We start from the raw sequence: 21,091 nt of genomic DNA, 5'->3' as shown, positions 1-21,091 counted from the left end.
TTTATAGTCTCTCTAAAGGTACAGGTCCTTACTGAGCAAGTAGGCATGAGCACATTCTGCTCTGCTGCGAACAGAGCAGCTCAGGCCTGTGAGGCTTGCCACAGACAGATCAAAGCTCTCATCAAGGCAAGGTCCATGTGCTTTGAGGCAGGCTTCTTCATTTTCTGAGTGCAGCCCCAGAGCTCAGAGGAAACCCTGGAGCCCACTTGGGCTCCAGACAACATCCATTCCTGGGGAGGCTGACAGTCACCCGCAGACACTATGCCAGCAAAACAAACACAAGGCATGGGCAGGAAACCCCCTCAAATGTTTTCCTAGGCCTGCAGGAAGTGAACGTGGTATAGCCAAGATGTTCCCAGAAAATAGCCTGCTAGGTTTTAGGTAAATGGACAGACCATAGTCTCCCTGAAAGTAAACTGACAGAGACAATTTGAAAGCCATCATTATGGAGCCTGTGGAAGCATTTCTAAGGATGTCACCTGAGGACTGTGCCCTTGCTGCTCCATGGTCCCCTGGAGTGTCTGTACATCTCACTTTACATCTTACTAACTCCATCCCAGCCGCTTCTCAAAAGTCACCTCCTCCCCCTGCTCTTCTTCTACCTTCCTCCTTTTCCTCCTCCTCCCTCCTCCTCCTCCCTTGCTCCCCCTCCTCTCCTCTCCTCTCCTCTCCTCTCCTCTCCTCTCCTCTCCTCTCCTCTCCTCTCCTCTCCTCTCCTCTCCTCTCCTCTCCTCTCCTCTCCTCTCCTCTCCTCTCCTCTCCTCTCCTCACCTGCAGTGCTTTCCCAGAAGCCCTGCTAGACAACAGGGCAGCACAGACGGAGGAGAGCAAGACTGAAAAATGACAGCTTTTTTTGAAATGGCAGCGTTTCCCCCCCCCCCCAGAATGTCCAATAGCCTGTAATCAAAAAGCTCCCCACTTTCTCTCTGGTGCTAGGATCCCTCACATAGGTACTTGGGTGAGCATCTTTGACCTGATTCTTTATTGTATGGGGGGAGGGGTGCCTCCACCCTGTGGCACTTCCTGTATGCCATGAAACCCATGAACCTTCACAGACTACAAAATACAATAAGCATCATGTTCAAATGGTGTATGGCAAGAAGGATAGTTTTCCAACTGCAAAAGAATAAATTAATGACATTTTAGAAAATTTTCTGTGCCATAATTTATAACTTGCTAATGGTTTGTTCCCCAGAAATCTGTAGTTTTCCTTAGCTCTGAGGGAGATATCTCACTTAGATATCCCTTTACAACACACATCATTCTATCAGTTACAAATAATCACAACCAAGAATTCACACGTTTGACAGGAATTCATATCCAGTGTCACAAAAATCTGTATAAACATGTACATTTACTTTTTCCTAATAACAAGAAGTATTGGCATTTCCCCAGGACACACACCATTAAAACAATACTTAAACACACGATGGGGAAGATAAAACCCTTCCTAATTTTTGGGCTGGCCATAAACAGGAGATGTTGGCTTTTGTGCCTATGTTTCCAGGACTTTGGCCTGGGTTTTACAGCAGCAGCTGGTCTCTAGTAAGGACTCAGTGAAGAGATACTGTCAGCACAGCCCAGCTTCATGTTTGACCTGCTGCTTCCTGGATTCCTCAGCGATTACAAAAGTCTGGGTTTTGTTTATTTTTGTTTTGTTTTTTGCCTAGCTATTTACTGAAAAAGGCCAAGGAAGTTATGGCAATCTGTGTAGGAGTGATTAATGAGCCATCTGTTTTAGAACCCGTTGATTCTCTGGCTCTAGATAATGTTCTTGGACATTACAGTTAGAGTAAGAAGGTGGGACCTCCTTAACCATGTAGAGATCATTCTGAATCACACTCAGGAAAGTGAGGAGACCTAATGAGTGATTTTTGTTTGTTTTAATATTGCTTGAATTTTTTTTGGCCTTATGTTTCTTGTTGATATTCTTAATTAGTAACTAACTCTACCTTATTTCTTAAAATGGAACTCTCTCCAGACAGTGTCTATGTAGCCCTGGCTGTCCTGGACTTCTTATGTAGACCAGCCTGGCCTCAGACTCAAACAGATTCACTTCTCTGCCTTCTGAGAGCTGGGATCAAAGATGTGCTCCACCAAGCCTGGTTGACTGTGCCTCACAAAAAAAAAAAAAAAAAAAGAAAAAAAATATTGAGACAGGGCTCACTGTGTAGCCCAGATTCAGGTTGCCCTTGAATTCAGGGTCCTCCTGCCTTACCTGCCTAAATAGGGAACTATGGGATTAGAGGCTTACATCACTATACCTGGATAATGATGATTATCATTCTCCCTCCCACCTCGTCCCCCACTCTCCACTCAGGTTAATGTCAGTAGTCATTTACACAAATTCTTTCACTAAAGTTCCCACTGAGCAGTTATGAAGTGTGTGTATATGTGTGTGTGGTGTCTGTATGAGAGAGAGTGAGTGTGTTCACAGGAATGGAGCCCCGGGGGGTTTCTGTCTCTTTTAACTGCAGTATTAATGAAATATTGAGCTGTAATATGCTTTCTTCAGGTTTGCCACTTTCTTACATCTGGTATGTATTAAAGCATAAATAGAAGCACTGAGCTGGAGCAGTGGCTCAGTGGTTAGAGCACTCACTGGTTGCTCTTCCAGCAGACCTGGGTTTCATTCCCAGCACCCACATGGTGACTCACAAGAGTTTTAAACTGCAGTCTTGTAGATCTGATGCCCTCTTACGGCCTCCATGGGCACTGCAAGCATATGGTAAATAGGCATATGTGAAGGCAAAACACCATAAATAAAACTAAAGATTAAAAAAGTTCAGCCATCCATATGAATCGTCAGTGGACATGTTGATTCAGACAACACGGGTTCATTCTAAGTGTTCACCCTAAGTGCGCTGTAGTTGACACACCCTTTTGCTAGTTTTACTGGGATAAAGTGAACACAGAGCCTACCAGTTGTGAAGGTGTTACAGTGAATTTTAGAGAAACAGTATCTAAAGGCACTTAGCAATTTGCAAGCAAGGAATGACATGCAAAGGGAGTTAATGCTAATTGTGAAGGTCCATTGCACTTTGTTAGTTTTGCGGTGTTGGGGACAGCCTAGCCCACTCTAAATACAAGTTCTACTTGACGGCAGAACTGGTCAGGAGACCCAGCTTTAGAGAGCCATTTGATTTGCTTCACAAACTTGTAAAAATAATGCATTTGGATAAAAATTCAGCAACAACAAAAGCACTGAGAAAGACAACCAGGAAACCTACAAAGAGGGGTATGTTCAAAAATGCCTGGCCAGGACACAAAAATAGATTCCTCTAAATTGAAAAAAAAAAAAAAAAAAAAAGAAGTCTGAAGTCTGCAGAGCAAAAGTAGGTAAGGAAATGTGCCCCCTGGGACATCTGCAGGTTCAGCGGCACACAGGCAATGCCACACTCATGAGGTGCAGGCTGGAGGGCTAGGTCATCCTTGGCTACATAGTAAGTCTGAGGCCAGCCTGGGCTACATGAGACCCTGCCTCAAAAGACATTTAACGTTTGAAATTTATATTTGCAAACTTGATATTAGATTCTAAGCCATGCAGTAATACTAATCTTTCCATCGAGAAACAGCTCAGTTTCATTGTTGTTGTTTATTGGAACAACATCCTACACTTTCTTGTGTGAGCCTAACCACAGCTTTGCAATGTAAAGAAAACAAATTATGAAGAAAAATGTCTCTAGTCCAAAGTCTCCTCAGTGTTATCTCTCTGTCAGTCTCTTTGTGTAACAGTTTAACTATGTGTCCTGGATAATCTCAGGGTGGAATCTGCCCTACCATGTTTATTTAAGGAGAGTCAACACTCACTCTTACGGGGACTTCCCTCCTCATGCCAGTAAGAGACAAACCTAGTGATGACCTGCTGGGCAGGAGCCAGTGCCAGAGAGCTGGTGTCTAGAGTGAGACAGCTGTGACCCCCATTAGCAGATTTGAGTGACTCCACAGTCCTGAAATCACTTTGCTTTCTGCTGTCAGTGTTTTCTGGTAGAAACTGAGGTGAGGAAGAGTTTCACTGTGTCAGCAGCTTTCCCAGAAGGCTGTTCTGTGTCACTCCACAATAATACAACCATAGCTGTAGTGCCAGCTCATGCTTGCAAAGCCAGTAAGCATTCGTTTCTGTTTGGCCTGTTTTGTTTTGTTTATCTCTTCTTAAAGAAAATAACAATCAGCAGGCCTTTGCCATGTAGACAATACTGGAGAGTATGTATGAGTTGTGTTTATTTTGTGGGGTGGACAAACTCAGTGACCATGCTCTTCCCCCCAAAAAAAAATTTTTTTTGCAAAACTTTACCTTTCCTCAAATCAAGATCATCAAGGCTACATTCTTTGATCATAGTGTGGCATCTAAATAATAACTAAAACATTTTAAAAATCACAAGTTTGGAAATAAATAACAATCACTTCATAGTTCTTGGACTCAAAAGGAAGCCAAGGGAGGTTATAAAGCTTTCACATTGGAAAAGGGTATGAAAACAGATAAAGTTACTGAACGAAGGATGTAGCTGAGGGGTTGACCTAAGCATGGGCAAGGCCCTGGGCTGGATGTTCACACCACCAAAAAGAAAAAGGAAATAAGAGGAGGAAGGAAAGGAAAAAAAGGAAAAAGAAGGGGGAGGAAGTATAACGGGGAAAGTAAGAGAGAAATGAAGATGTTAGGGATTCTGATAATGTTTGTGATTAAAACCATCGCTTATTAGAATTTGACTCACTTCTTTTATGAAATGCAGTGAAAATAAATTCCTAGACAAATAAAAATGTAAAAAGCTGTACAACAGCAGGTGTGGTGATGTGTGCCTTTCATCCCAGCGCTTGGGAAGCAGAAGCAGGAGGATCCCTGAGTTCAAAGCCAGCCTGTCCTACAGACTGAGTTCCAGGACAGCTAGGGATACACAGAGAAGCCCTGTCTCCAAAAACAAACAAACAAACAAACAAACAGTTACATAAAACAAGGCCCCAATTTTTGCTAGACTCAAAAGGCAAAAACCTTTCACGTCAACAAATTATAAGCAAACATAATATAGACAAAAGTTTCTACATGATAGTCCTCAATTTTTGCATTTAATGAAGACTAGTAACAGCTAAGTTGAGGCCCGGTCTCTTCAGTACCACCGATTTATGGAAAAACGTCCTTTGTTACCTTAAAACTGTATACACATACAATCTATGGTAAGTGAGGTGAAAAGCAAATAAATATAAAGTAGTACTTGTTAAACCTACTACAAAGACCGCTCCTTAAGGTAAAGCTGGGAAGGAAAGAAAATCTGAATAAATGATAATTAATAAACCTAGATCTGACCGAAAGGAAGGTGTGCTAGGAACACGAGTCTCTCAGTGTCGGCCTCGCGTGGCGAGCACAGCAAAGAGGCGCAGGGAGCACAGTCCTTACGCACTTAGTTTACTGTCTTTAGCGATTTCACCTTACTCTGCTCTACCTTTTTAAACACTTGGCTCCCCCCACCCCTTCATAGATGGCCATACGAGTAAAGGCGGTGTTCCTGTGCTGTGGGGATGCGTGGAGGTCACGGAACAACCTCCGGAGTCAGTCCTCACCTCCCACGTTATTCGAGACACAGTCTCATACTCCAGGCTGGCCCGTGAGTGTCCTGAGGTTCTTCTGCAGACCTCTTGCCTCTCCACAGGCCTGAGATTCCAGACATGTACCCCTGAGCCTGGCTTTACTTTGGTTCGCGAGATGCTTTCCCCACTAAGCCAGCCAGCCTCATTCTTCTTGAGCTTTGTCAAACTGATAAGGACCTAGCAGCTAGACATTCTTCCTAGAATTGAATTAAGTTTTTCACATTCACCATCTAAATAAACGAGGTATCTCCTGCAAAAATAAGTTCATGCTGTTTGAGTCAGAGTGAAAGAATGTAAGGTCCTGTCAGGTGTGCTGTCTATTCTTAAATTTCTCCCTCCTCTTCCTCCTCCTCCTCTTTTTTCCTTCTCTCTCTCCTATTTTTTCCCCTTGAGGGTTTTTCTTTCTTTCTTGAGACAGTGCTCTGTTTTATAGCCCAGGCTGGTCTTGAACTCATTATCATCTGTCTCATCTTCCCAGGTGCTAAGATTATAGATCTGGGTCAGCACACCTGGTTAGTTACTTCTCAATTCCTGCTCACTTTCAACAAATCCACACCCCTGAAAATTGTACAGCCGAAGCAGAAGGAAAAGGACTGGGAAAGTCCAGCATCTCATTTAAACCTGTGGCATTTGGCCAATAAGCAATTATTCCTGCCCGTGAACACAGGATATCTTCCTCGTAGTTGCATGACTTGAAGTCTTGGAACTAGACTTTTTTTTTTGCGTAGAGATGCTCGGGAAGGAAGCCAAGCTGTCACACGTGTTACCAAGAGCTCAGTCACTGTGGTGCCTGTAGTTTTTGTTTTTGTTTGCTTTTTGGAAGCTTCCCTATGTAGATAATGGATGGTATCTTGGGTGAACACTTGGCTTTAGCTTCCCTATTGTGAAGCTTTGCAGTGTTTAGAAAAATGAAGGAGAGAAGTGAACAATAGTTAGCAGTGATTCTGAGCCGGGAAGGGGACACCTGTATGTCTGTACAAGGCCCCAAACTCCTAGTTTCATCTTCAAAGTCTCATTGTTGTTGATTTATCAAGACAATTGTTTATCCTTCTCCGTTACATTCAAAAACATAATTTAAATGAGCCTAGAAGTATTGCTCATGCCTGGTTTCTGAAACTGTAAGTTTCAACATTCCCTGATAGATATTAATAAACATATAAGTGTAAATGTGTAGTTAATCCATTTCTGCAATTCAATGGGTTTCAAAATTAACCACAAACTCAATATGAGCTCATTCTGGGTGAGTTAAGCAGTGTTTTGTTTTTTAACTTTTATTAATTACACTTTGTATCCCCCCATAAACCCTCCCTCCTCCCCTCCCAATCCCACCTTCCCTTCCCCTTCTTCACACATGCCCCTCCCCAAGTCCACTGATAACGGAGGTCCTCCTCTCCTTCCTTCTGATCTTAGTCTATCAGATCTCATCAGGAGTGGCTGCATTGTCATCTTCTGTGGCCTGGTAAGGCTGCTCCCCCCTCAGGGGGAGATGATCAAAGAGCAGGCCAATCAAATTATGTCAGAGGCAGTCCCTCTTCCCATTACTATGTAACCCACTTGGACACTGAACTGCCATGGGCTACATCTGTGCAGGGGTTCCAAGTTATCTCCATGCATGGTACTTGGTTGGAGTATGAGTCTCTGGAAAGACCCCTGTGTTCAAATTTTCTGGTTCTGTTGCTCTCTTTGTGGAGTTCCTGTCCTCTTATAGCAGCTTTATTTGTAATAGCCAGAAGCTGGAAACAACCCAGATGCCCCTGAGCTGAAGAATGGATACAGAAATTGTGGTACATCTACACAATGGAATATTGCTCAGCAATGAAAAATAAGGAAATCATGAAATTTGCAGGTAAATGGTGGGAACTGGAAAGGATCATCCTGAGTGAGCTGTCCCAGAAGCAGAAAGACATACACAGTATATACTCACTCATATAGACATATAATATAGGATAAACCTACTAAAAAATCTGTACATCTAAAGAAACTAATCAAGAGGGAGGACCCTGACTAAAATGCTCAATCCCCATCCCAAAAGGCAAAGAGGATGGACATCAGAAGAAAAAGAAAACAGGAAACAAGTTAGGAACCTGCCACAGAAGGCCTCTGAAAGGCTCTGCCCTGCAGACTATCAAAGCAGTTCCTGAGACTTATGGCCAGCTGTTGGGCAGAGTACATGGAATCTTATGAAAGAGTTAAGCAGTGTTAACTCTACAGAATATTATACATGGGGGATCATGAGAATCAGGAAATGAGTGAGTTTGGAAAGAAACTGTGAAAAGTAAGATGATCCAAACCCAAAGCTGAGGACTTCAGCCAAGTTCAGCCTTTCTTAACAGGAGTCAAGGGCTCAGAGCACTAATGGGATGAGAGTGCCTCAGCTGAGCCCTAAAAGCATGTGCTAGCCAACCAGGCGCCCAGGATCTCAACAGCCCTCATTTAGAACAAGTGTGATAAGCAGATTGACCCCTCAGCATCCTGCTCTGAATGACCACTCCGTGTGAACTATTCAAGGCAGGTGTTTGGAGCTTCTTCTGGAAGAACCCCAGCAGCTTTCTCTAGCAGCGCGCATAGCCTGCAATGCACCTTTATCCCGTGTCTGTGACTCGGTGGCGTGTGCTTGTGCTCTTACACTGAATGTTGTCACTCTGCGTGCCGCATCTGTCACTCTGAGCTACTGTATTCTGGGTGTCTCATACCTATCGGAGGGCACGAGCCGCGGTTTTTGTTTTCCCCCCAGTTCCCCGTGGCTTGGATACTATGCGCAGCATAACATGTAAACTCAGCAGCTAACAAACCGGAGGGAAAGTGATGCCTTCCACAGTCAATAAAAGCCGCAGAACTTCTCGTCTTAGGAAACAAAATGTTTATTGCAATGCATGTAGATAAATTATCGCCAGCATAAAACTGCTAATGGAGTTTTCAACATGGATTCCATTAACTCTTAAAGTGAAGTGAGGCTTTGAAAGTTCATTGTCCCATAGGAAAAATATTATATTTCCCTGCTTGGATAAAGTCCTTTAAAAAAGCAAATCAGCTTTGAAATGTTCTTTAAACGTCTTCAGCCTATGAACATACAATAAAACAAAAGATATATTAAAAAATATAACTGTTTTTCTTTAAAAGGAAAAAATTAACTACAGATGCCACAGCGGTAAGACAGACGGGAAAATTATCATGTGAAGTTCTAACATTTTTCTTCTGTTTTATTGGTATATACTAAAATACTTAAAAATAATTAAACAACAAAAGCACTGATTACAACTGATCATAAAATATACAAAATACAGTAACTTCACTTTTAATATTTAGGGGAAAGGTCAAACAAAATGCTGTCTCCTGAAGTAAATAATTTTTAATCACTGTGATTCCAATGATTTAGAAATATGATCCAAAGTGGATTTTAATTTTCATTTATACATAAGTAGCATTTTATAAAAAAACTAAAATTAATAAATAGAATATGAGGGTGTAGAGGAAAATTTGAGGGAACAGCTGGAACTTTGTACAGTAATAGAAGTTAACGGTTAATTCCTCTCTGTATCTAACGCTCCCAGGCAGCTGATTAGGGGTACTCAATTTCAACTTCATGCTCCACGCTGACCTGTTTGGATGCCCCCATGTGCTGCTGCTGTCCGTCTCCAATGGAGAGTCTGTTGAAGGGAATTATCTTCATGGTGGTTTCCTTCATGGAATACCAGCGGCTTTTCCAAGTGGCCCAGATAATGCCATTGTCATAACCATTAGGGGTCGCTGCCTTTGAGTAAGTACCGCCTGCAAGGAATCAGAGATGCTTGACTTTTACCCTTACATCTCCTCACTTCAGAGCCCATTAGAATCATTATGAAGTTTATAGCACTTCCTCCTAACTGAAAACATTCCCAGAGATTCCAAAAGCCAACAAGCCATTTTAGGGACCATGTCCATACTTTAATGTATTCATTATTGTTGGTGCTTGAACTCCTATCTCTCCCTGTCTTTATCGGTCTTTTTCTGTCTCTGCCTCTCTCTGTCTCTCTCCCTCTCCCGGGCCCCTCTGTCTCAGCAAATGGAGGCAAGCCTGCATTCAGGTTCCCATGGTCAGGGCCACAGACTTCTCCTCAGGTGGTTGGTCTGACATTGCATGACACCACAACCTTCCGGCTAAAGGAAGACACTATTAAAGGCTTTAGGAAGTGTCTCTAGAAAGCTGTTCTACACAGTTTCTCATCAGAAGACGGGGCCATATTCTAATTCCTTCAAATATCCTTTAGTGTCGCTGGGGTCTCGCCATACCAAACACTTTCAGCCTTACAGAATCCGTCACCTCCTGTACTAAGCCAGGCATCTACAGTTCGGGGCTAGATCCTTCACAGGCTTTTACAACCCTCCACTCTCACTGGTACTCTTTGCCTCTTATTCTGCTTTTGACATCTCTCCACTGCCCACTGCTTGTATCTGACAACCAGTCCATGGATGGCTGAGCCAGGATAATGTGTCCACAAGCACAGATATGGTAATTCTAGTCCATCTACATCGTATACCTGGTAGGTTTAAAGGAGATACCCTGCCCCCAATTCCAACTCAGACAATGAGAATTTCAGTACACTATCAAAACACTGATGTTTCCTAGGGGTTGAAGGTCCTATAGAGGTGGCCATTGTAGGCAAAAGCTTAATATTAGTTAAGACAATGCCAGCTGGATAATTAGTGTTATCTGATTTCAAATGAAGAGCTATGAAATAAAAGGCTTGCACTATAACTCTCCATCTCTCTGCTTCTGTTATTACCTTCCACAACACATCTGTTACACAAACACTCATAACTAAAGAGAAAAAAATACCTTTGTAATAAACGCCATTGAGGTGGCCAGCATGACATTTGTTCATCCACCAACCGGATCCATCCTGCTCAGCACAGTTGCCTTCAAATTTATCATTATCACTGTCCCAGGTACTGAACTGCATGCCATTGTGGGATGTGAAAAACTTGTCACTGGGATCATCTCCAAAATCATAGCCATCAAAGGCATCGCCGGCATCTCCACCAATGAAGTAGGCATAGGTCAGACGGTATTTGTCGGCTTCAGAACTCACCCTGAATGTAGCATAATCTGCAGTGCTGTGAAGATGGGGTGAAAAGAAAACCTCTCGAGTCACAAGGCCAAGGCAGACAAACGAGGTGATGTTCTCTGCAAATGCAGGCGGCACCCATATACACTAGCACAGAGCTCTTCCCCGCCTCTCAGGACAGATCTAAAAGTCTTCACCAAATCCCAGAATCTCACAGAATCTCACAATCAAATGAAAACATATGGGTAAATTTAATTATTTCTGCTTTCATTTAACTTGTGTTAGCATTATACACAATTACCATAGGTCACAATAATTATCTACAATGAGTCAGCCTATGCCCTAGATTTGAAGAAGAGGGGTTTCAGTATCCATTCCTCCCACTTAAAGCATAAGGGCATGAGTGAGTTTTCTTTCCCAAAGTAGTGGCCTACTGGCAAAATGAGGCTCTAGAATGTCATGAACCCTGTGTGATACATGAAGCGAGAGCCACAAGAGTCAGAGAGGCCTCCTCTGGGAAAATTTGTGAAGGAAGCTACAGTTCTGCTGAGCAGAGAGAATAATAGTTCTTTGTGAACAGAGATTTCCAGATATTTAATCTGGAATATTTCATATTTAATCTCTTCCCCAATATCTCATACTTAGGAAATGGAGGATGCACACTTAGAAAAAAGTCTGCTGACTATGATAGTTTTGGGATTAAAATCAAAGTTAAAAAACATGTTTGGAAATAGAGCATGTTTCATTATTTCATATCTAATAAGTTTTTTTTTTTCATTTAAATTAGATAATCTCACAACCTAGCAGCTTTGGAGATCACTATAGGAATCGTTTAATTTTAAGGTGGTCCATAATTTGACTGAATTAAATGAATGGGAAATCTGATGCTTGGATTTGATTGAATTTAATTTCATACTCAATTTCTGGTTCATATTTAACACCCCCTAGCCCTAACATCTTTGAATGTTCCCAAGGTATGCAAACTGTACTGTGACACTCATATCCCCACTTCAGGAGACCTAGCCTGGCTCACTCTTTGGTCTGTCCAAGAACCAAATGTACAACCCAGGAAAGAGCTTAGACTAGATACACTTTTTGCATTTGTCAGGTTGTTTGCTGTTCGCCCATTGCCAGTTGCACAGGGTCCATTCAGCTGACCACATGTTAGCAGCTGAGAATGCTGTAGCTGATGGCCAGGGCAGGAAGTTGAAGTCTCCCCCGTACCGTACCTGGTTCTGCCGTTCCAGTCCTTGAGCTCTATTCTCAGGGCATATGGGATTTGGGACTGCATGCTTATCAAATGGATCTTCTCATTTCCCAGCCAAAACTCTGTGGTGCCAGTAGGAGACAGGTGTCCAAATCCTTCTTTGTACTGAACCCAGTTCTTCTTGAAATCCAAGCTGCCGTCAATTCTCTAGTCACACAGCAACACAGGCCAGAGGGGAGGGAAGGTGATGGGTGCATATAAAGAAACAGTGGTCAAAAGATGGAGAAAATGATTCTGCCAAAGGCCAGCTAACTATAAGCTGCCTCCATTTCACCACCCATTAAACAGAATGACGATGCTCTGAGGATCATACACAGTATATACACACACACACACACACACCCATGCACGCATACATGCAACCACACACACACTTGAGCACGCACGCACGTGCCTGTTATGTGCTTGTTTCTACATTAATGGTAGGGATATTTTGTTGTAGTTATGTTGGGTTTTTTTTTTTTTTTTTTTTTTTTTTTTTAAGACTCATGGAGGATTTCAGAACTCACAAGTACACAAAGGTAAAAAGCCAATTTGCAGTGAGTACCAGACAGGCAGATGCCCAGATCAACCCGGTTGCATATTCTGAGGGGCTGGGGGTCATTAGTGGCCAGCCTTAGCTCTTGATCTGAGGAAAGAGGCCTCTCCTGTGCCTTGTCACTAAACGGCTTGGATTATGTAACCATATGTGTAACAGCAGAGTCAGCACCAGACTCAAAGCGGAGCAGCCAGGCTGCTGGATTCAAATCCTGCCTGTTGCTCATCACTTAGGTGGCCTCATGCCTCAGAGTCTCTGCTGCAAGTTAAGGTGAGGATAGTCCTCACCTCAGAAAGGCCGCAGTGACTGTGGAGTGGGCTGACGTTCACACAGGGCTTAGAGGAGCCCTGGAGCAATGTGGGCATTTTTTACTATATGTGCTGCTGAGGCAGTTACCTTCTGCAGCACGGTCCAGCCGTTTCCAGAGCTGTCGATTTCACAGTACACCAAGAACTGCTGCTTAGCTTTCAGAGGCCGAATAAAGTAAAGTCCACTTTCTCGTGCACCCTTGTTGGCAATTTCTTGACAATCTGATGTGGAAAAAAGAAAAAAAAAAAAACAAAAAACAAAAACCTTCTGCTGTGGCCTGGACTCCAGATAGAGCATTAGCAGCCTCCCCAACTCCTCCTGTCATCATTCTTTCCATATTATTGATTGATACCCAAGACAGTTCTGGGCAGTTGGAGCCCTTACATTTAAAGCCATATGCTTTCCATAGCTGCTACACACTGTGAGGTATGCAATTGCTTTTCTTTTGGCTGTTTGCTTCGATGACCCTGATCCAAGGTTAAACTTCTTACGTACCTTTCCCAGTTGTGTCATGGATTTGCACAGTGTCCTTGCAAGGCTCCTGGCACTGAGTTTCAAGCTGGGCTACCTTCTGTTTCAGGTTCGTGATCTTCTGGTTGTTTGAATTATAGATTTCCTGTAAATACCTAGAAACAGAGCAATACAGTGAGAAGGGAGAGGCATTCCTTTCAGAAGAACACGTTTTTATTCTTCTATTAGAAACACTGCTTTGTTTCACTCCTTTGTGATCCTTTACTTCATCCTTGGGAAACTGTAGAATTAAATTGAAGCTTTGTGGAAGATAAAAATAACACCCCAATCTGTTTCAACGGGAGTGTAATTGGGACTTGGATGAGGCAGGCAGTCTCAGCTTTGAGCACAAACAGCAAAGTCCCTGTCAATAAACAAAGGTCGGCGTAGATGGCTTTTCTGGCTCTCGCCCTCCCTGCCAGGGGAGTCAGTAACACCAAGAAAGAGAGGTCTGGCTGAGGCTCACATGTGCCATTAGGGACTTTCCATATGTTCTATGCCTTACATGGGAAAGGTAGCTAAGACCCTGCTTCACTATACAAGAAACAGTAAATACTTTCCATTTCTAGTTCCGCTTTCTAGAACACACCTGGCGAAAGTGGGACTTCTGCCTTGGTCATTCCTCACAAGGTTGCTTATGAATCTTCAGACATGACAGATAACTATGAACAATGCCTAAACTGCTGTGTCTATCTCTGAAGTGAAGAAGAGTGACACATTAGTGGACCACCTCGTTTCTCTGTCAATGCTGAGGGAAATAGTGGAAATGATCATGATAATTGTAGCAACAATAATGCTACGGTCTGATAGCAGCAAGAGGAGAAACACTTTTGAGGCCACCTCTCCCCAGCTCCCATCTAGCTCAGTTTCCAGTAGGCCTGGGAGGTCAGCTTTGAGGAAAGTCAGGAAAGGTGTTAAAGCTGAACCTGAACACTTCCCAGAGTGCCTGGGAAGCTGGAGGTGAGGACGGAAGACAGGGGACAGTCACAGCTCTGTGCGCTGGCTGCAAGGCATTCACTCTCCTCCACCTTTGACATGATTTTCTGCAGCAGCCAAGAGCCTTCTTCGGTCTCTGTTTTCTAATTTCTTAATGATTTGATGATATATTTGTGAAGAAGATTTTATTTTCCACACCCCAATTCCCATGTATTTGATTTTACATTGTAGCGGGATGGGAGGCGTTCAGGTAAACAGAGCAAGAATGGCACTTGAAGACATCCACAATAACCTTTCTCCAGCAGGATTATTTTTAAAAATTATAAAGCCGTACAACTCCTTTTGTATCAAAAACTCCTATCTCCACTGGGCTAATGCTAATTTGGCATTATAAATTAACAAATTCCAAGATGACTTTCTGTGAAATGTGGAATATTAAGGAAAACCCCAATCTAATTTGGAGAGTTAAATTAAAGCCCAGCCACGTACCGAAGGCTTGACTCGTGGGTTAATAACAGCGCTTCGTATTTCACAATGTCTTCTACCATCTTCTTAGACTTCTGGGTGGCACTGTCTATCATATCTGTAACAGGGCAGAAGAATCACTTAAGCAAACAGAATGACTGAAAGCGGGAAAGGCAGCTCCTCAGCAGGGGTTCTCACTTGGCTTTGGCGGCTGGTCGGGCTTGTAATAGATTTGGATTGTTTTGATGAGCTCTCTGGCTTCTGTAGATCTGTTTTCAGCTCTGTTTAAGATGTCTTCCAGCGCCTGCAGGTCTTTGTCCACGTCGGTTTGGTAAGAGGACAGGAAGTCTGCTATGCCACAGGTGGTTGGGCAGTAACTACCCTGCAAGTCAATAAGGAGGCAGCTGACGCCTTGGAAGAGAAGTCTTAAAGTCCTACCCATACAGAGTCAGCCGTTTCCCCAAAGCTTAAGGTGTCAACGGGTATATGGAAGAACTGCCCTGGCTTTCCACCCTTCTCCAGTTTCAGGAAAAGGAGAGACATAAAAACTACTTACGAATCTCTCATCTAAGATGCAACAGTTATCTCTGGTAGCGACATACTGTGGGAGAAAAACACAGACATTTTGCTAGTGGCCCCAGTCCTCCCTCCCTCCCTCCTTCCCTCCCTCCCTCTCTCTCTCTCTCTCTCTCTTAAACAAGGCAAAGACACTTGTCTTGAAGGTCACTTACGGCCAGGCCCGCTGGAGAGAGCAGTAGGAACGTGAAGCATAGAAGGGAACTGCGGGGCCGCAGGGACTGACTCATGATGTCCGCCGGGTGACCGGGTGCTCCCAGCCCCTCACAGCCGCTGTGACCTCTTGGGTCCTCCTTTGGTCCTTTATGTGAGTTCTCCGTCTGGGCGGGACTAAGAATGGCTGGAACTGGTCACGGGGCCTCTTTACCAGAAATGTGGGCTCTTTCTATTCATTCTGGCTGCCAGCTGTGCTCTGTCGGATTCCCAGATTTTGCACACAGGTTTAAGCCCCTCCTTTTGGGCTCAGCCCAACCTGTCTCTCAGACCCACAGGTACCTGCAAAGGCCAGCAGAGCATTGGCTGCTGCTCTGAGGACTGACAGAGGTTGCGTGATGCAACTGCTTCCAGTACACCGCCACCAGGAGAACAAACACGGGGTTCTGACCTCCAGCAACAAAGCCAGCCGGTCGCGAGGTCTGGCCTGCTGCGGCCACAGCCATTACTGAAAAACCTGTGGTGGCCCAGGGGTGGAGTGACACGTTATTTTTGTAGCGATTACAGGAGGGAGCCCTTCCTCGCTTTGTGCCTCACTTCTGTATCCCCACGAGTGAATCACGCCGGAAGCGGGTCCCTGTCCATCTGTGCCGTCCTGTTACTCAGGTCGACGACGCTTACTGTTTTGGGTTCAACTTGTCCGATGACTGGGAGGGAGGCTGGCTCCCTGCCACAGAAGGGATGGAGTCAGGAGCGCCCTGGTGTGTCCCAAAGCCTCCTGTAGTCTCTGGAGGGAAAACCTGGACTCAGAAATCCCCCGTCCTCAGCCCTCATTAGAAGCCTCTTTGGAGAAGGGACAGAGAGAGATATGGAGAAGGTCTGTTGTCTTTGTAGGAAGAGGCTTCACCACCCTCTCTTTGGTAATGGCAAGCAGCTGTAGCACTGTCCCTACTGTGCACACCTGCTCACCTCCTCCCGAGACCAAGCTTGCTACAAATTGCGCTGAACTGTGTAACTGGGAGAAATGCACTAATTTGAAATAAGCACCAACGTTTTGATATTTGACTTGAAGTTTTTCCACAAAGGAATGTCTGCTTTGACATAAAAACAAAGAAATGTGTGTGCTCTGTAGTTAGTCGGGAATCATTTTAACAGAGTGAACTCATCAAACCAAAACATGGCCATTCCTCTTCCTGACCAGATTGTTCTCCATTTCAGTCACTTTCTGCTGCAAGACATTTGCCAGTCTGCTTTCAGGGTAGCTCCGACTGTGCGTTCAGAAGCTTAAAGACCCTTAGCAACCCTCCTCTCCTGAAGTGCTGAACATAAACCACGCATCTCTCCTCCTAGACTTGATGCTTTTTCTATTCTGCATCCTCAAGTATTACTTAAACAGCTTCTCAGCATGCTCTTCTGTGCAGTACGTAGCCCTGTTTCTGATTGTTTTTTTCTGCTTTATACTTTTTTTTTGGGGGGGGGCTGGCTTTCCAACATTCATAGGAATTACTGAATTTCTGGCAAGAGAAAAAATTAAAATAAACCAGAAATCCTGCTCTCTGGAGGTCAGCCTCCTCTTTCACAGCAGCACCCCAAAGCCAGCTCTATCTGTTTTTTTAAAGACTTATAAGAACCTTCATTATAAACCAGATTAATCGACCATTGAAAACTCAGTGTCTGGCTACAGCACCTAGCAGAGAGAGAGTTAACGTTCAACAGTCACTGAACGACTTTAGTTGACGGGGCTGGAGGAAGTCGATTTTCGTGCTGAGAGTCCTTGCATTCTTATGTTCTAAATCGCAAAAGTAAGTGCGGCACCTCAAGTCCTGCTAAGTAGAAGTGGAGAGCACGCTGACATTTGTGCTTTAAAAAAATGGCAAGAGAATGCATGAACATGCCTTTCATGTTTTCAAGAGAACTCACCTGCAGTTATTTATGTTATAATTATTATTTCTTGACAGCCAGAACATTAGTAATTCCTGTGAATGTGGGCAAACCAGGGCAAGGAAAAAGCATAAATCTGAAAAAAAAAAAAAAAAAACCAAAAAACAAAAAACGCGAGAATGCAGAAAAGAAACCTTATCTCCGTGGTTAAGGAGCAGCTCGGTGAGGGACAAGACTGGGAGAAAGACTTCATTCTCTTGGGCTACCTTAGTTCTACAGTTTCGAACACATGCACATATTATCTACTCAAAACACACAGCCGCTGGCCATCCGCAGCGGTTTATTTGTTGTGCTAACACTTACTTGTTGGCTGTTACTAATATTGTTGTTTAGGGTTCTAAGCTTTCCAGTTAGGACCTCCCTTGTGCCTCACGGAGTATGGTTCAACCTCTGATGACTTTGCTGATCTGAGTGGAAAAGGATGATTAAAACATGGATTTAAACTAATAAAAAGAGCAACTGGCAAGGACATCATCTTGTTGCTAAGGGTTCTGGGGCCCATGTGCCTGGGTTGAACCCCACCTGTAGGCCTTACTAATGTGTGTCCCTTACCACCCTGTCTTTTATAGCTTGTGTTAGCAGACTAAAAATAACATTTCTACTTACTTATAGGAGTCTCACCTGAGCTCAGTGGGCGATACATTGATCACCTTTGTTTGATTCATAAAGCACAGTAAATGTTTTTAAGGCTTATAGTGTGCAGAGTGTTTTATGCAATGTGTGTAAATAGAAATTTCCCTATTTCCATAGACTTCTAATAGGAATTCTTACTGTATGCGGTATTAATGAAAGATAAGTTCTGTTGCAACTACAGAAAGTTCTCTTAATAAATGATCTGTTGTGGTTAACTACAGTCTAGAAGGCTCCATAGGAAAAAAGAGTTCGTGGTTACCTAATTGAGGTGTTGCTCCTCCTAACTGAAGGTTAACCCTCAGAGAGTAAGAGATGAAAAACAGACAGATGCCTGACTGAAAGGTGAATGATAGTGTCAGAGCCAAGTGTAGACAGACGTAACACAACATGCTTCTCTCTATGGGTCTTTGCACCAAAGAACGGAAAATACTCAAATTTCAGGCCAAAGTCATTGTCACAGACTGGCTGTTGGGTATTTAACATCATAAAATTCGATTAGTTGTATCAAAGGGCATTACAGCAGTAAAACTGATAGACCGAAGAAGCAAAGGAACCTATCGTGTCCCATGATTTCAGAACTGGAACATTAAAAACAGATTTACCTATTTTTATCCCATGTGTATGAGTGTGTGTTTACACATATGCACAGTGCCATATGTGTGCCAGGTGCTGGGAGAGTCCGGAAGACAGTTCTCTGGAACTAGCTCTGGGCAGCCATGAGCCACCGAGTGTCTAGAAACAGAACCCAGATCCTCTGCCAGAGCAGCAGGTGGGTTTACCATTACTCATCTCTCCAGACCCTCAACAGAAATACTTTTATTCTTTATGAGTTATCAGAACTTTAAAAAAAGGATCTCTGTGTGTGTGCCAGGTTCAAGCCCTAGGTCTAGTGACCTACTTTGGTCTTGCATTGTTTGGTTCCACTTTGCCTAATTATATTTTAACTAATTGCTCCCCTTTGTGTTTGGACCACCCTTTTCTCGGATAAATGATAAATGATTAATGAATTCCTAGGAAGGGGAGTATTTCTTAAATCAAATCTCCTCTATTTCTGTTTATTTGTAGAGCAAACAGTAATGTGTTCTTTAAGCCAAATATTTTTTTAATTTCAATTATAATTTATTTTTTTAATTTTTATTAATTACACTTTGTTCACTTTGCATCCCCCCTGTAGCTCCCTCCCATCCCAATCCCTCCCTCCCTCCCCCTTCTCCACGCATGATCCTCCCCAAGTCCACTGATAGGGGAGGTCTTCCTTTCCTTCCTTCTGATCCTAGTCTATTAGGTCTCATCAGGAGTGGCTGCATTGTCTTCCTCTGTGTCCTGATAAGGCTCCTCTCTTCTCAGGGGGAGGTAATTAAAGAGCAGGCCAATCATTTCATGTCAAAGACAGTCCCTGTTCTCATTACTGTGGAACCCCCTTGGACACTGAGCTGCCATGGGCTACATCTGAGCAGAGGTTCTAGGTCTCCATTCATGGTTCTTGTTTGGAGTATCAGTCTCAGAAAAGACCCCTGTGCCCAGATTTTTTGGTTCTGTTGCTGTCCTTGTGGAACTCCTGTCCTCTCCAGATCTTACTATTTCCCACTTCTTTAACTTAATATGATTTCAAGGGCACAGGGTTGTGAGAGCAACAATCCTTCAAGTTCCCTGCCAGCTGCACTTTAACTTGGAGTTCCATTTGTGACAAATGATCTTCCCACACACTGGCAGCTCCTTCTGTCAAGTTGTCTGCTGACCTTGGCTCTGAACCAGTCACCAGCAGCAGTGACACCCTGTCCTGGTGATCACACATAGGCCTGAAGGCAAGACAAGCGCCGCAGTTTGGAGCGTCGTCCTCATGCTGGACGCTGTGCCGCAGCTCAGTGGTTTCCGCTTGTGTGCAGGCTAGGCCACAAAAACAACCAACCAAAGTGAAGAGCAGAAACATCAAACTCTGCTCACAAGAACGCGTGAGCAGACATCTCAGCCTGTGAAGACACAGGTCAGGGAAATGGCAGGTCCTCTACTCAGAGAAAACTGTCATCATTTTGCCACATCAACGATATATTTTTTGAGGTGCCATATTTATTGCTCAAGAGGAAGGGAAGAGTCTAAATTATTTTTACACCCACAAAACAACTCCTCATGCTTGCAAGCAGTCTACACTCGCCTTACCCTGCAGCCTTGAATGAAAACAAATGAAACACATAGAAGAGCAGTTTTTGTATTCAGTTCTCACTGCTAGGGCTGCTTACCACCATTCTGTGGCTGCACATTTGTCCTTCATCGTGACACCTGTGGACAAAGGCTAGCTTTGTGCTGACATCTTGAAATCCTGGCTTCCTAGGGTCACCAGGGGGAACATATTCCAGTCACCTTCCCAGGCGGCTTGCTGCGCCTCCTTGCTCCACCTTGCATGTGGGAGTGCTGACCTCCACTTCATCAACAGGTCAGATGTGCAAAAACAGGTAGGTCAGAAGCCCAAATATTTACTGAATGTTTTGCAAGAAAGACTAGAATGCAAGCCCATTTGGCCAATAACTGCCACAGCCACGGTTTACGGAACGTGGCCTCTCTGTGGCGTTCACTGTCTCGGACAAGCTCATTGATGTGGAAGCAAAGGCAAGTTAAACTTAGAACAGCGTGTTTCATGCTTCACCCATTATGAACACTGCACAGGAAACTCTTACCAAGATCCAGGAAGCCCATTGCTCAATCAGGCACCGTATGCCTGGGTCCAAAATCATCTGCATATCCCCATGAGTAGTTCCTGTGAGTCTCATGGACTAGTAATTAACCCAGCCATTAGTGGATCAGTGATCTTTTTTGTTTTTTTTGTTTTGTTTTTTTTTAATTTATATACTTTTTTATATTAATTACAGATTTACTTTGTATCCCAGTTGTAGGCCCCTCCTTAATCCCCCCATCCCCCTCTCCCTCTCTCATCTCCTCCCATGCCTCTCTCTAAGTCCACTGATAGGGGAGGTCTTCCTCCCTTTCCATCTGAACCTAGTTTATCAGGTATCATCAGGGCTGGCTGCATTGTCCTCCTCTGTGGCCTAGCAAGGCTGCTCCTCCCTCGGGGGAAGGGGAGGTCAAAAAGCCAGCCACTGAGTTCATGTCAGAACTTTCCTGTTCCCCTTACTAGGAAACCCA

General features: G+C 43.8%; 1 protein-coding gene across 4 annotated transcripts; it reads right to left on the bottom strand.

Moving 5' to 3' along the window:
* Window positions 1-8,425: 8,425 nt before the first annotated feature.
* Fgg (fibrinogen gamma chain) lies at window positions 8,426-15,859 on the bottom strand. 4 transcript variants are annotated; one of them, XM_021634615.2, is made up of 10 exons: window positions 15,382-15,859; window positions 15,207-15,251; window positions 14,849-15,032; window positions 14,675-14,768; window positions 13,235-13,365; window positions 12,827-12,960; window positions 11,855-12,039; window positions 10,397-10,674; window positions 9,179-9,348; window positions 8,426-8,640 (listed from the first exon to the last, which is right to left on the bottom strand). In XM_021634615.2, exons 1-10 carry the CDS (start codon window positions 15,454-15,456, stop codon window positions 8,626-8,628), a joined length of 1,311 nt encoding a protein of 436 aa, XP_021490290.1. In that variant the 5' UTR covers window positions 15,457-15,859; the 3' UTR covers window positions 8,426-8,625. The 4 variants fall into 4 exon arrangements, with proteins under 4 accessions (XP_021490290.1, XP_021490289.1, XP_060234477.1 ...); XM_021634614.2 differs by having other exon boundaries at window positions 8,426-9,348; window positions 15,382-15,641; XM_060378494.1 differs by lacking the exon at window positions 15,207-15,251 and having other exon boundaries at window positions 14,849-15,054; window positions 15,362-15,536.
* Window positions 15,860-21,091: the final 5,232 nt, after the last annotated feature.

The sequence above is a fragment of the Meriones unguiculatus genome, chromosome 2 (assembly GCF_030254825.1).
Source record: "Meriones unguiculatus strain TT.TT164.6M chromosome 2, Bangor_MerUng_6.1, whole genome shotgun sequence".
Lineage (NCBI taxonomy): Eukaryota > Metazoa > Chordata > Mammalia > Rodentia > Muridae > Meriones > Meriones unguiculatus.
Note: the sequence above shows the minus strand (reverse complement) of the source record. Positions and strands in the feature narration are given on the sequence as shown.

Coding starts and splice junctions, on each gene's coding strand:
- Fgg (XM_021634614.2), bottom strand. CDS start 15,456: ATGAGTCAGTCCCTGCGGCCCCGCAGTTCCCTTCTATGCTTCACGTTC. Junction 15,033..15,206: donor GCATCTTAGATGAGAGATTC/GTAAGTAGTTTT, acceptor ATTGACTTGCAG/GGTAGTTACTGCCCAACCAC. Junction 9,349..10,396: donor CAATGGCGTTTATTACAAAG/GTATTTTTTTCT, acceptor GATTCCTTGCAG/GCGGTACTTACTCAAAGGCA.